The following is a 15,055-nucleotide window of genomic DNA, read 5'->3' as shown; positions in this document are numbered from 1 at the left end:
ATGCAAATGTACTTGTGGAAGACATGGGGCAGGACTGCCTTGATACACAGGCAAGTCAGAGCCCCAAAGAAAATTTGTTACCTTCCTTTCAGCAAATGCTTTATAGGAAAGCTGTTCCTCACAGATCCAAACTTTCTGAGGCTGCAATATCATCATTTAAAAAGCAATATTATAAAGCATACATGACATACCAGAAGACATCAAAAAGGTTGAGCAAAGGGAGACAGGGTGGAGAATTAGGAAGTTTTTAAATACTTACTTGAAATTGCCTATAAGAAGTGTATTTAGGATAGCACAGAGTTTTACAGTTTGAAAGAAGATATTTATTCTGAAACACAATTTTAAGTTAATGTTTATTTAAGAAAAAAGCCAAACCTTAATCCTGAAGTCTGAAACTGATATACCCACCTCCTTTAACGATGACGATACTCTCGTTCTCGATCCCGCTCCCTGTCACGGTCTCTATCGCGGTCACGATGTCTCTCACGTTCTCGGCTTCTTTCCCGGTAATAGTCATCATGGCGATCTCTGCTACGAGATTTGTGGCGCCTGCTTTTCTCCCTTGACCTGCTGTGGTCTCTCTCTCTCGACCGCTCACGTCTTCTAAAAGAAATTACTTCATTAATTCTCTTAAAATACATATATTGTGTACAAGTAAACCTAAACCTTTGGTAAAGTGTTTTAGGCTTGTAGAATGCTGTCTCAAGTCAAGGAACAAAACACAGTGGACTTCAGGGCTCTTCTAGTCCCTGAACTCTACGTTATAAAAGTAAAAAAGCTTGGTATCATCACATTTTGGTATCAACAAGTAACGCAGCACTAGTGTTTGGGGTATAGTATGCAAACTTGAAAACTGATTTATAAGCAAAACTAATTCGCCCCCACACCTGTGAGTAAGGAAACAAAGTACAACAGCATAGATGAATTCTAACAGTTTAATGTATCTGCTATTTCAACAGTTTAATAAGGCTTTGATATACTTTAATGTCACTGAGCAGTATTTATATCAGACCTATTGACACTAATCAAAGCTAATAAAAACCAGTGAATTATTCTAATAGTCACAAAATCAGTGAAACCAGAGTCATGCCAAGTTGATTATAGTACTTGCTAGTAAGGTATTTACCCATTTATATACAAAAGGTTTACCTTGACCCAGAACCATAAGACTTTGACTCAATTCCATGAAGGCAATCTTGTAGAGAGCTAATAAGTACTTTACAGCGATCATCAGCAGACACTTTGGATTGTTTAATTAAAGAAATTGCAGTCACCAAAGTTTCTATAGCACTTCCATAGTCTCCTGGAATATGGAAAAACACAAGTTGAAAAACTTATGATGGGTTTAAAAAAAATTATATATATGTATATAAAAATTATATATACACACACACACTTAAACATTATGTGTTTGTGTATGTGTGGTTTCTAAACATCAAACCATTGTATTGTTCTAAAGATTAGAACCTGTACAGCTACAGAGGTAAACCTGTGCCTTGATCATGCCATTTCAGGTTTTAAGAGGTGGCTTATACCAGTGGTCCCCAACCTTTTTATCACCGGGGACTGGTCAACGCTTGACAATTTTACTGAGGCCCGGGGGGGGGGGTCTTTTGCCAAAGGACGTTGCCGCCTGAGCCCCTGCTCTGCTTGCTTTCCCACTGGTGGTCTGACTTTCCACCGCCTGCTGGGGGTCGCTGCCAGCAGCAGCTGTGCAATGCCACGCTGAGGGGGAGCCCCAGCCATGGCAGCCACTGGTGGCAGAGTGGCAGGGCAGCCCCCAAGGTAGCAGCTGGGGAGGAGGACGAGGAGGAGCTGCAGCCCGGTACCAACTGATCCACGGACTGGGACCGGACTCCGGACCAGGGGTTGGTGACCTCTGGCTTATATGACTGAATGCTGTTCCACCCAGAAAACTAGATGTCACGGAGAACAGTGCTAATCTAATCTAATCTAATCCATATGTTGTTGGAGAGCATTCCAGAATTAGAGCCCCGACCTTCAATCTAAACTAATGTAATCCAGTCACAGATTTGCTCCCTTTTTTTGGGAATCTGGCCTAGTTTACTCTGAAACGGCATTCAGAGAGTTGCATTTCTCAAAAAGATAATATCTCTCCCAGCATTAGCAGTTTCAGATTACTAACAGAAAGCACTTCTATGGCTATGAATGAGGTCCTAAGAATCCATTCTGCTAGCAGCAGAGTCTTTCACCATAACTAGAAGCTTTGGCCCAACAGAAAGATGCATTCATCAGGAGCAGACTCCACCACTAGAAGAAGGAATTTATGGAATCCAACCATTTTTGATTGTGGATGGGATACTTAAGAGAAAACATACTGACCAGCACTGGCATCTGAAACAGCTCTTGAAATGGCACTGCTAGAGATGGCCCTATTTCTATTCATGATTTCTTCAAATTCTGCTTCACTTAAAGGTGTTCTTGCAGCATCCATTTCTCTGCAAACACACACAAGTTCAAAACTTTTATTTCCAGCTAATCACAGCTATGCATTTAACAATAGTTTGCAATCTTAAGCAAAGTAACACGTAAGAGAAAGGGTTTTTTGCCCAAATCAAGATCTTTAAAATGCAACACCCAAAGGCTAGAGCTGGGGGGGGGGGGGGCACACTATCACAGAAGCAGTATTTCTGTAAGTAGTGTTGAAACCTTCAGTCAGATGAACTACTTAAGCAGTGCTTTCCATCATCAGAGAGGTTTAAAATATATTTATAAATCTTATACATTTAAGTAGATATTGCACCAAGCATATATATAACTAAGGTAGAGGAAACGGGCCTGCCCAATGAATGAGTATCAATGAAGACCCTCAACACAGTTACAAAAGCTAGAAATCAGAGTACATAAGTAAATGTTGCCAAGCATTACAAACTCTTTATATCCTTAATAACATGCAAGGGTGTGATGGGCTGGCTGTATACTTAACTAGCAGCTTATTTACTCTAAATTAGTAACAGAAATATACTTAACTATTCTGAAAATTCCCTTTTGAATACATTTTCATCTGATGGTAGCACTCGCTTAATACATTTATTGAAATAAACATGTGCAGAGAGAGAGCAAAGAAGGACATGCTAGTACCAACTCCCAACCCAAACACTATCACCACACTGTGAGCTCAAACTGTATGCACACAGGCTTCATCTCCATAATTAGGAATGCAATTTTGGGAATACAACCCATGCACACAGAGTCCATGCTCACAATCATACACAGGTTGGGACCAGTGAGCTCATGCCACTCCCTGTCTACTCATGTTGATTTCAACCTGCAAAATCTGCAGAGGGCTGCTTAAAACATAAAATCTGAATCTGACAAAGACAGGCTTTTTTCCTATACCCAACTCTTGCATGTCTAGAGACATACTACCCACTGTCTCCTTCCTTTTATAAGGATCAAACATTCATCTAGATAAAGTAACTTAATTAACTTGGCAAAGGCACCTAGAACGAAGATCAAACTTTAGGATATGGTGTTAAGACTACACATCCTTCATATTCCTTTCAGCACTGCAACACTATATGGTTTAACTTGCTTCTGAGAAATGTTTCTTTCAAGTGTTAGTTCTTTTGTAGAAGAAAAATGCAGAATGATAAGCAATGCTATCCTCTTAAGGGTAAGAAGTGGATCAAGATCCTATAGCCGATTTAGCATAAGAGGAAATGTCTAAAAATTCATACCTCCCTGCGTTTTGAGTATTATTTTTCGATTGTCTCCAATACAATGGCATATGTAATTGTTCTCTTATGGACATGTTATTTCCAGTGAAACGCCTATGATATATAATTGACAATTTAAATATAGTTATGGATTGTAGTTGAGATCATCATGAAAATACTGGACATCATGTGCAGAGATTCTACTTCTGCTTTCTCCACCCTCAACCCTCCCTTGCCTACCAAAGCACTATTTTGATATGCAAAGATAACAATTTGGTTTTATTATGGGTTCTCTAGGTATTTTCAAGCAATTATGCCCAAAGCTCCAAATTTTGGAATGCTGCTTTATGAAGTCTAAAACATATGATTTTACTCATTAATTTAATGATTTAAGTCAAAAGTAAAATAAACTTGTTTAAGAATAAGCTTGTTTTCCAAACCATAATTAAGCCAACAAAACCTTCCCAGCCAACATAACATAAAACTAAACTTTATATAACTGATGATAGGCTATTTGAGACAATATAACATGCACAGAGAACAGACAGCATCAAAGAAAGAGAAACAGCAACAGATATAATGAATAAGATTTCTTTAAAGACAACTGGAAAACAAGTGCAAGATTTGAACAAGCAAGGCTGCTTGATGAAGAAAGCTACCATGAAGTATTTTAACCTTACTACTCACACGCTGAGAGCAGTCATGGGACTGCAGTGGGCAAAGCAGAGAAAAAAGGAGCACATCTCAAGACTTAAACAGAGGGCAGTTAAGAAGATACCAGCAGTAAAAGAAAATTGTATACAAAGTGAAAATGCTAACATTTCTGCGAGATGCTGGAATTCTTAAGTACAAGCAGGGACCAGCTCGCAGGGGGGGATCCCTACCTCAAACACTGTTGATTTCCCACTTGGCTCATGGTTGCGGGAGGACTCACAGGGAGGAATCCCATATTTCCCCCGCCCCAGCAACAAGTCTGTGAGCCCAACGCCTACTACCACTGTTGCATCCTCTATCACCACTGCTGGGCCTAGCAAGGCTGCTAGCATCCTCCTCCTTTGACTCCAAGGCCAGGCCCAAAGTCACTGCCAGGCCAGGATGGAGTGACTCTTCATCTGGTAAGAGTGTTGTCCGCACATGCAACACAAATGTATTTGAATTTATATAGTTTACAAATGTAAACTATATAAATTTATATAGTTTAATTTTGATTTTAAATTTTATTGCAAACCTAGGGAATCCCCCAAGTTTGCTGAAAACTGTTTGGCATCTGCATGGCCCCAACCCACAGTTTTACATATCTTCATAGGGAGGTCACACTTCATTAATAGTACATAGATTGTATTTCATGTACTAGTTCCCAAGCTATGTAGCAGCATCTCCCACCCAGGTTCAAAACACTAAGAAAAAGAACACCAGGATCCAGAAAGGGAAGGGATCCAAGTTAGATATACCATTTAATTCTTGTCAGTGAAAAGAAAGAAAGGTTTAATGATCTCCTGAAAAGGATCCCTACTGATTAACATTATCTCTGTTTGAATGACTGCTGTCCTAATTTGGCTTACCATTACAATTCATTGGGAACTCTACCATTATAGTTTTCCAGTGATGTTTTCAGGAGGAGCTGATAAATGTCCTGGCTAATTCTAATGCTGGGGGGGGGGGTTTGCTCTGAATCATAATCTTTGCACACCATAGTATGCTACACGTCTAACACTGCATCCAAGGATCTCTGTGCAATCTGCTTTAGGATACCTGGATGGTATAATGTTCTGGGAGCACAAAAAAGAGCAATTTAGAAAGAGGACCCCCAAGCCCCAAAAGACTGAGAGACCATTATTTAGTTGCAACCTCACATTTAAGTAACTTTCAACTTTTCCTAGCACAAAGGAAAACAAAATAACCTTAATGACCTGAGTGCAGAGGTCCTAAATGGGAATGAATAGCTTATGAACAAAGAAAGGCACTCACCTGCCTGGCGGCCCATAATCACCTCTGTCATATGGTGGAGGTCGGCCATATGGGTCTGATGGTGGTGGACCACGGCTGTCTGATGTAGGTATACCACTGTTGGCTGGTGGGGGGAAGAAAGCTGGATTCACGTGTGGGGCTGGTGGGGGAGCACCTGGTGGTGGTCCAGGCAAATGAGGTGGAGGAGCCAGTGTCAGAGGTGGCCCTAGTGGCCCTGGTGGACGAGGAGGAAAAGGGCCTGGAGGTGGAGGAGGACCTTGTTGTGGGGGTGGAGGGCCTGGTGGAGGGCCATAGCCTGGAACTGGAGGTGGAGGACCAGGGGGGAGTGGACCCAATGGAGGCTGGCCAAATGGCTGTCCAGGAAACAGAACTGGAGGAGGAGGGCGGTCACCACGATTGGGAGGACCAGTTAATGGAGGAGGCAGAACCTGACCAGGTGGTGGAGGGCCTGGTGGGCCTGGTGGGCCAGGAGGACCTAGAGGTGGACGTGGAGGAGTTTGTCCAGCTAAAAGAGGGAGAAACAATTTCCTCAATTAAAATCCTTATGGAAATTTATCAGAAAGAGCTACAGCATCAGTTCAGTTCTAATATACAAAAGAAGCCTGATAACTGATGTTTATTTTTTTCCTTTAAAAATCTATGCAGTTAACAGAAGATGTGACACCTACTATTTGTATATGATAGCAAAAATAAATATTAGATGTCAGCAAAAAAACAAATTCCTATTTGTGCTTTGCATATGTGGTTATAATAGTTAAGTGTTGGAGTAGAACGTGAGAGTCAAATTTTCAAGCCCTACTTTGCCATGGAAGCTTGTTGGGTGACTGTGGGCCAGTCACACACTCTCAGTCTAACCCACCTAACCTCCTCCATTATGAAAATAAATGGAGAAGAGGATATGTAAGCCACTTTGGAACGCACTAAGGTGGTAGGTGGGATTTAAATGAAGTAAATAAATATTTAGTTTTTTATTATATTGTATCAACTCTATTTTTACTTTATATGCAAGTAGCTTTTAAAAAGAAAAGCAAAGGGAGTTAATTAAAAAGTTATATGTTTTTTACAATGCAAAAATGTTCTATCCAACTTTAAACCTAATGCAACTCTGGGGCAAGAACATCAAGTTTGTTCTTTCAGTTCAACTCTACCGGACCCTAACAGCAACTGGTTATCTAAGAAATTATTCAGAAAATACCTATACATTTCAGTACTTAATAACTATATATTAAATCATGAGTCAAACATCTATCTATCCATATATAAATGTAACAAAATACCAAACATTAAAAACATTTTACCTGGAAAGGGTGGTGGTGGTCCTCCTGGTCCAGCTGGTCCAGGAAATCTGTCCCCCCCAGGTAGGGCACCAGGAAAACGACCCCTCCCTCTGTTACTTGGTGGAAATGTTGCCCGCGAACTGCCTCCTGGAGGACCAGCTTTTCCTTCTCCTGACATCTGGCCTGACTGTGTAGCTGCATTAGTGAAATAAAAGTATGGCACACATCAAATTAGATTTTCAAATCTGAAAACTAAAGCTGAGCCAGTATGGAACAGTGAATTTTTTTTTTAATCATCTGGCTAAAGTTCTCCCGTTATTAATGTATACTCAGGAATAGTTTCTGCGAAGATCTGAATAAGGGCTTAAGAGAACGCAGTGAAATTTGTATCTTTTAGAAGCAGATCAACATACTACAACAAAAATTACCTCCTCCCCCCACCACAAAAACATATGCCTAGTCTGAGTACACAAACCCAAATGTTCAATACAGAAATACGAATACAATTTAGCATGCTGGCTTTTTATTACTTCTTCCTTTTAAATCTACAAAGCCTTTTTGAGCTACCGATCACCAAGTACTTTCAAAAGAAGCACACTAGCAAAAGGTCATTCCAAACCTTCTGTTCATGGTGCTTATCTTAATAATCAGATTTTACCCTGACTCAAAATCTACAGAATTTAGAACACCACATTAGTGGGCTATCATTTCATGCGTCTTCAGGCATGTAGAACTTCCTGCTGAAAAACCTGAGCACACTGGTTGGATGGCCTAATTCAAAAGACAATCCAGCCAAATATTAATAAATATAAAATAAAGGAAATAACATACAATTCAAGGAAACATACAAATGTTCCCCCTACTATTGAAAACTGTCAGGTCCCCTTTTCAAATTATATGATAATCACTTATTTGAACATTTTTACTCATTACCAATTTATCATCACAGCAGAATAATTGTTTTCTCTACTACACAATTATAGTTCTTGGTGTTTTCTAATGGTTCTGGAGCTTGATCCTTACTTACCATTTCAACATACAGATTTATTGGCATTAGAAGTTGCAAAGCTCAATTCCAAGAGTCATGATCACAGGAAAAACTAGCATACCTTGCTTACTTGTGCTGCTTGTTCTTTTACTGTAGGATGACTTATAGGTGAGCAAAGGTATAAATATGGAAAAGGCTACCAGAACCATCACATAGTTAGAGGACACAGTCTATGAGGCAAGGCTAAAGAATCTGCAGTTTTCAATAAAGGACAACTGACTGGTAACAGAAAGCCATCTACAAAACTTCATGTAGTGTAGAGAAACAAGATGGAAACCACCTATGAAATTAATGGGCAATAGATTCAAAATAGACAAAAGAACGTACTTGTGAAACTCACTGCATTAATACATGGTGATAGCCACCTACTTAAGATGGATTCCAAATGAGGTTGGGCAGATTTATGGAGGACAGGTCTACAGTCAGCTATCACTGCCAAGTGGAGCTTCTGGGTTCAGATGTCCCAGATTGTCAGATGCTGCATTCTCTGCAGGTTTGGCTTGTGAGTCTTATTTGCAGCTTCTGATTGGCCACTAGCGAAACTAGGATGCTGTTCTAGATGGACGACTGGTCTAATTCAGCATGTCTAACTTTTACACTCTTAAACAGGTTCTCTTCTAATCTAGCTTTTAATGTTTTGCTATCCAATAATGTTCAGTTCCGAGTTTTAAAACACATATGAACCAGAAGTAACTTGAACAAGTCATTATTTCAAGAAGTAAAATTTCAGGCAACATCTCTCAAGCACTTCATGCACCTTTAACTATATAAACATCAGACACTTGCCAAGTGAAAAGATTTTTTCTCCTCCCAAATGTCCCTTTCACTCCATTGAGAAGCAGCTGAATGCAACACTTACTTTTCCTAGATTGCAGTTCAAATTGACTCAGAAACTGCTTGTTACATGGAGTTACAACTGGATTTTGACCATGCAATTCTCTTTTAGGTAATAGATCCATTAGTTTTTTGGATGAGGCTTCAGATCCTACACCTACAAGAGCAAACCTGAAGAAAATAATGGTAGAAAAAAAAACTTCTTCAGAGATCATTTAGAATGCTATGTATCTAAGTTTTGGAACATTATGATTCACCATAAACTAGCATCTCGCACTCATGAAGTTGCTCTCCATATTTTTCTTCACAACAAAACACAACTTTTCAGCTCAGAAATATCACTTTTATTTGAAGGTAGATTATTCCAATGCTAACAGAAGATGCAGAAAAGATTAAAGTAGATATAGAAGGGATGAAATAATAAAGAAAAATTAGAATTGTAGTAGAATCATAGAACTGGAAGGGGTCCAACCCCATGCTCACCCTTGAATGGGGTGAGAGGATGGAGCATGCAAAACCAAAACCCATTCCTAACCTCACCCATGATGGAGGTGGGAAAAAAAGGGGAGGCAGAATTGTCCAACTGCAATATTTTAGCAGAATTGTAGAAAGAAAGTGCTGACACTCAAATTCCTTTTTCAAATAAAGCAAACAGTGAATTTATAGTAGTAAAGACAAATAAGGACATAAAATATATTCTCAATACAACAGCTACCTGAATGCTACAGCCACATAATAGTCCTGATCGATGACACTGAGAATTCTCACAGGAACTTTCACTGGAAAACTTTTCCATGCTGTCTCCTACACATTAACAGTTTTCTTTTTTACCTCTGAAGATGCTTTTTATTCCTTTTCAAAGCATTTCTATTATGACTACTTCTTTCTAAGGTTAATTCCTCACCATATTCTTAGACCACACGTCTCCTAGGCAAGCAAGATACCGCTAAGCTATACTTTTTATTACAAATACTGGCAGTAGAAAAGAAAAAGGGATAACAATTATTTCAACTTTCTTACCCCTTTGACTGACCATTAGCACGATTTTCAAAAAATTTTATCTCCAGAATATCATTTACACCAAGTGAATGAACTGCTTCAGTTAAATCTTCATCTGTGGTCCACTGTAAAATATTCATAATTGACACTTTCTAAAATAATTCATCAATAGAGCATATACATATATACTTTCCATACTAAGAGATCTCTATCAAAATTAGCTTTAAGGTCGTTTGAAAAATGGCATGCTCTTTTCTAATCCTGCCTGATAATTTGAACAAATTATGTTTTTATGTCTCAAAAGCAGAGTCCATGTAATAAAATATTAATAAAAGGCTCTTACAATAACTAAATACAGCAATGAGCCATGTAATGCTTACCCAAGTAAGATTTCCAATATACAATGCAATTCTTTTTCCTGTATATGTGTAGACAACATTTGGTGCTGATCCTTTGCCTACATCATCTCCAACAGAGGGTGGGAGAGAGTCCATATAATCACGGTCTTCTGGTGCATCGCCGTTATTGGCAGATGGAGAAATGACGTCGTCATATAAGTCTATTTGATCATGCCCACCGTATTCTGCTTCCTGAAAGATAGAAAATAGATGCTAGATTAAAATATGTTTAAGAGTCAGTGTTTTTGCTCTAGTGATGTTTAGTCTGAAACTAAAGGTTAAGGTCTGCAAGTGCAATTCAAGTTTCAATGTAATTATTGCATAAATACAAAATCCAAATATGACTGAACTCTTTTTTATTTTAATTCGTATACCCTAAAGAAATCTCTTTACTTTTTAAACATTGACAGTTTGTTTGTGAGGTAAAATATGTTATATTTCAAAAGATTTGTTAAAATTCTTGTATTCTATCTAAGGGCCCCATTTGTTACTTTATGCATAATTCAGAGGGTTTCCCCACTGTAGTTTCTTTCTTTTAACACAAAGCAGCTGTGAGCAGTTCCTAGGCTTAAGCAAAGGTCCAAATGGGGAAGGAGGGTAGCAGATGCCTTTCCCTGGCAGGAATCTATCCATTCTAAATCACAGCCCCAGTTGCTTTTCAAGGCCATCCAACCTTGCTGAGCCAATCTAGTTGTGGGCATTTTGAGAATTTTAAGAAAAACTAGTGGGTGCAAAAATAAAATGGCTATAATTTGAGGGAAGGGACCACAAAATGTTGGGAGCACGGTTGTGCCCAGCGGCGCCCAAATTGGCCGTTCCAGCACCGTACCGTGGGGGGCAGGGAAGACGTGGGCGCCGATGCATCAGTCAGCGCGCACACACGCAGGCGTGGAATTCCACGCCTGCATGTGTGTGCTGAGTTGCGCACCAGCACCTGCACCTCCCCCCCCCCGTGATGCGGTGCTGGTTGCGTTGGCCACGCACGACCCTAGTTGGGACATTCTAAGTTCCTTGCTAGGTGGGAGGCACCTGCTTCCCTGAAGATGCCAAGATAATTCCTCTTTGTCTCTTGTGAAGCACCTCACGCTGCAAGTAGGTGGAAGAAAGCTGGGAACAGTATTATGGTTTGCAGAAGAGACATTTGGTTTTAATTTCTAATCTAAAGAAAGGGACAAACAAAAGGAGAAATTGCCCCTCTTTGCACAACTAAAGGAAAATACAAGAGACACAAGGAAGTCTGTGTTCTCTGGTGGTCAGTCAGCTGCTAAAAAAAACCCAAAGCTCCCCCCCCCCATTTTGTTTAAGCATCTTTGATTTTTTAACCCCAAGAAGTAAACAGGAAACACATTCATGCACTGGGCTGGGGATAATGGTCTCAGGGGAAAAGGAAAATCAAGAACCCACCAAGGAAAGAAAAAGCAAAGGACTGTATTTTCTTCTCCACAGATTAGTAGGGGTTTTGAGTGGGCAGAGACCCATTTTGCACAAAGGAATAGCTAAATAAGCAACCTTTACTGAGTTAGCCTCTTCCTACAACTTATATCACCTGTATAATATAGGCTATTTCTACCTTAGCAGGTTGAGAATCCTGGAGTCTGAGAACAGGAGAAACCAGTCCAACTTTTATTTGCTGCAAAGAGCTGTACCACTGAAGCTGACCCCAGGCTCTCTGCTTCCCTTCTAAATTTCAAAATGCCATAAACCTTTAAAGTTAGAGAAAACCCTGGCAACAAAGAACTCACTTGGGGGCTCCTTTGACTAGTTGTCCAGTCTCTGTAGTAAGTGCTTAATCACAAGTGCTCATTACAGCATTGGTGGGAGATGAACATTTTTTGCTCCACTTGTGATTAAAACCAAATCCAATGGTGCCTTACAGACTAACAATATTTAGTTCACCATGAGCTCGCATGAGCTGGCTCCCCTCCAAACTAAGGTGCCACCGGTCTTTTGTTTCACTTATCACTCCTTTGCAATCCATTTGATCAGCCACTCTCTCATGTTCCTAGTAAAAAGTTCATTTCCTTGTATTCAATGGCCATGTATGCATCCTCCATGGTTCAGTAACATTTGCAGTATATTAGAGTAACTACAAAACATGCATCCTTGCACTAATGAATATCAAAGAGGAAAAAATATATTCAATACACTGCCAGTTTGAAAAAGCATCAACACATCCAATTAAAATAGAGACATGAGAATATTTGATGGTATCATTAAGACAAGAAAAATGTTTAAGTTATAGTTGGCAAAACTAGTCCAGCTTTAAAAAGATAACTACTCACCTACAATAGGAGGAAACCGACTAGTGCATTTACTATTCAAAAGACAAACTGCAATGGCTTTAACCATCATGACTTCCTTCTAAGATTTTTGGGAATTTTAGTAAGTGATGGTGCTGAGAATGGTCTGTTATAGACTCTTTTTATCTTTAGGGTTGTTTGAAAAAATGATATTACAATACAAATATTTACAGTGCACTTCAAAAACATACTACAATTTTCAAAATCTGAAGTCTGGAAATACTACAGATGTATTATAGTATTAAAGAGTTACGTATTCAGAATCATGTTACCTGCAGTAGCACCATGTGGATAGATTCAAATGGGTAGCCGTGTTGGTCTGAAGTAGCACAATAAAATCAGAGTCCAGTAGTATACTTAAGACCAACAAAGATTTGTTGGTCTTAAAGGACTCTGATTTTATTGAATCCATGTGAAAATATCCTTCTTCCTTTCTGAAGAATAATGATAATGCTGAGCTTTTTCTGCAGTTAGATCCTCTGAAGAATGTCCTTCCTCTGAGAACAATTCAGTGTCTCCCTTCATTATTGTGTCACCCTAGTGATCTGCATTCATTGCCTATCTATTTCCAGGCACAATTCAAAGTGTTGGCTTTTACCTTAAAATCCCTAAATGTCTTGGGGCCATGGACCACCTTCTTCCATACAAAGCAAAGGTCCTGCTCACAAAGGTCCTGCTTTCTGTGCCCCTGATCTTAAGGAAAGGCAGGTGGACAAATAGAAGATTTTCTCTGTGGAGATGCATTGCCTCTATCTTCACAGGCCAAACCAAAACGTTTCTTTTCACAATATGTTTTAAATGTAAGGGGCTGTTTTTTAACCATCATTTATGGCACACTTCTACTGTGAATTGTTTTGTGAGATTTTTAAACTGCTCCACATTTTATGCTATTATCATGTTCCTGCTGGATTTCTACTACTGGGTTTCTGTTGACAAGCTTCAGAGTTTTATGTTTTATATATATTTTGTGAGCAGGTTTTTGAAGGAGGCAGCACAGAAATTTTCCAAACAAATAATAAAATCACACTATTCTGTCACCAAAGAGATAGACCACACTAATGCTTTTATTAACATATTTTGCTTTCATTAGTATTTACAAAAAAATTTCACACCATCATTCCAAAATGGTATGGGAGAATGAAATCAAGAGGGAAAGAACAGCCCAATATGTTAGCAGGCTAATAATGTACTAACTCATGTAATACAGTGGACCCATATAACTGCATATTGATCACACAGTGTACTACCATTTTTAAGAAGTTTGGAATTATTATGCTTCACACCTACTCTGCAAGAATACTTTTTGGCAGCTAAAAGCATTGGTCTTCACTCACACTATCCTGCATAAATCAAACACTAAGCACACACTGAAGAAAATATTTCTGATACGCTAAATTAACGTATTTTAGTGGTTTGAATTGTACTTGGTCTTCTTTTTTTACAAGCTCTATAGGAGAGGCTTAAAGAAAAACAATTGATAGGTTTGTGTGTGTGGTGGTGGGGGGGTGACTTTATCACTGTCCAGACCCTGTCTGCCAAGGCAATCACCACAGGCGAATGCGTAACATCCGAGTATACCTAGAGGGGAGAGATTTAGCTTCTCGCACGCATCTCTCTTGCGGTCTCCGGGGTAGCGGCTGCTGCGCGCTTGTGCCGCCGTGTTCCAGCCTCTCTCATCTCAAGGGGAAAGGGGAGGGGGGTGTAATACAAGCGCTGCAAAGCTACGGGAGCCTCCATCTCAGGCTCATTGTTTTCCAGCCCCTGAGGCCTCAGAGAGAAAAGCAAATGGGCGCGCGTGGGAGATGGAGGCACGCAAGTCAGGCCAAGCCGCTTCCCGGCTGCCGAAGCGCTCCCTGGGATTACTCGAAGCGCCCGGCGGGAAAACTCACGGGCCGCTTGACGAGGCGCCACAGTCAACAATGGCGGAGGGCTCTCCGTGCGCCTTGTGAGGCCCAGTCTCCCGCCCGCCCGCCCGCCCGCGCACAGGCATCAGGCGCCCCCGCAGCCCCCACCGCCGCCTGACTCGAAGCGTCGCGGCCATGGCGGAAACCGGGCGCGCGGAGCCTGCCTCTTCTACCTGGTTGAATTCTTCCCCCACATCGGCGTAGATATCGATGTGGTCCACACCGTCCGCCATATTCCGCTTCGCCGCCGCCCCCACCGCTGCAGCAGCCAGCCCCGCCCGCCTCTACAGCTGCCGCAGCACCCGCCGCCACCTCCGCCGCCACCACAGAGGAGGGGGACTTGGGCTAGTGGAGGGGAGAGAGAGGGAGAAGGGGCACGACGTCACTTCCGTGGAAACACGGCAGCTTCCGGTGGTGAACTTCAGTGTGCCTGTTAAAATCGGGGGAGGGGAGGGACGGCGGCGGAGTGGCGTCGATGTCGACAGCGTCCACGGGAGGGTGCGAGTGTCAAGACGAAAACGGCGCCCTCCCACCAGTCTCTCCCCCCAATACGCGTCCCTGTTGAGACGAAGTTAAGGGACGGTTCTTCAGTCTCCCATGTCTGACTGTTGCAGTGGTCTCATGCTTTTAAGGGTTTACGTTGCTAC

At 40.9% G+C, this 15,055-nt stretch overlaps 1 protein-coding gene across 4 annotated transcripts in view; it reads right to left on the bottom strand.

Annotated features, from left to right (window-relative positions):
* CPSF6 (cleavage and polyadenylation specific factor 6) overlaps positions 1–14,753 on the bottom strand; it is a 34,842-nt gene extending 20,089 nt beyond the window's left edge. Inside the window, exons 1-10 of one of the 4 annotated variants that reach the window (XM_077338774.1) lie at positions 14,582–14,753; positions 10,187–10,396; positions 9,828–9,931; positions 8,833–8,978; positions 6,947–7,120; positions 5,649–6,153; positions 3,702–3,794; positions 2,344–2,459; positions 1,150–1,303; positions 409–603 (exon numbers count right to left, since the gene is read on the bottom strand). In XM_077338774.1, the coding sequence (XP_077194889.1) occupies positions 414–603; positions 1,150–1,303; positions 2,344–2,459; positions 3,702–3,794; positions 5,649–6,153; positions 6,947–7,120; positions 8,833–8,978; positions 9,828–9,931; positions 10,187–10,396; positions 14,582–14,641 (1,752 nt within the window). In that variant the 5' untranslated portion in view covers positions 14,642–14,753 and the 3' untranslated portion in view covers positions 409–413. The remainder of the gene's footprint in view (positions 1–408; positions 604–1,149; positions 1,304–2,343; positions 2,460–3,701; positions 3,795–5,648; positions 6,154–6,946; positions 7,121–8,832; positions 8,979–9,827; positions 9,932–10,186; positions 10,397–14,581) is intronic. The other 3 variants (XM_077338775.1, XM_077338776.1, XM_077338778.1) reach the window with 3 other exon arrangements.
* Positions 14,754–15,055: the final 302 nt, after the last annotated feature.

The sequence above is a fragment of the Paroedura picta genome, chromosome 5 (genome assembly GCF_049243985.1).
Source record: "Paroedura picta isolate Pp20150507F chromosome 5, Ppicta_v3.0, whole genome shotgun sequence".
NCBI lineage: Eukaryota > Metazoa > Chordata > Lepidosauria > Squamata > Gekkonidae > Paroedura > Paroedura picta.
Note: the sequence above shows the minus strand (reverse complement) of the source record. Positions and strands in the feature narration are given on the sequence as shown.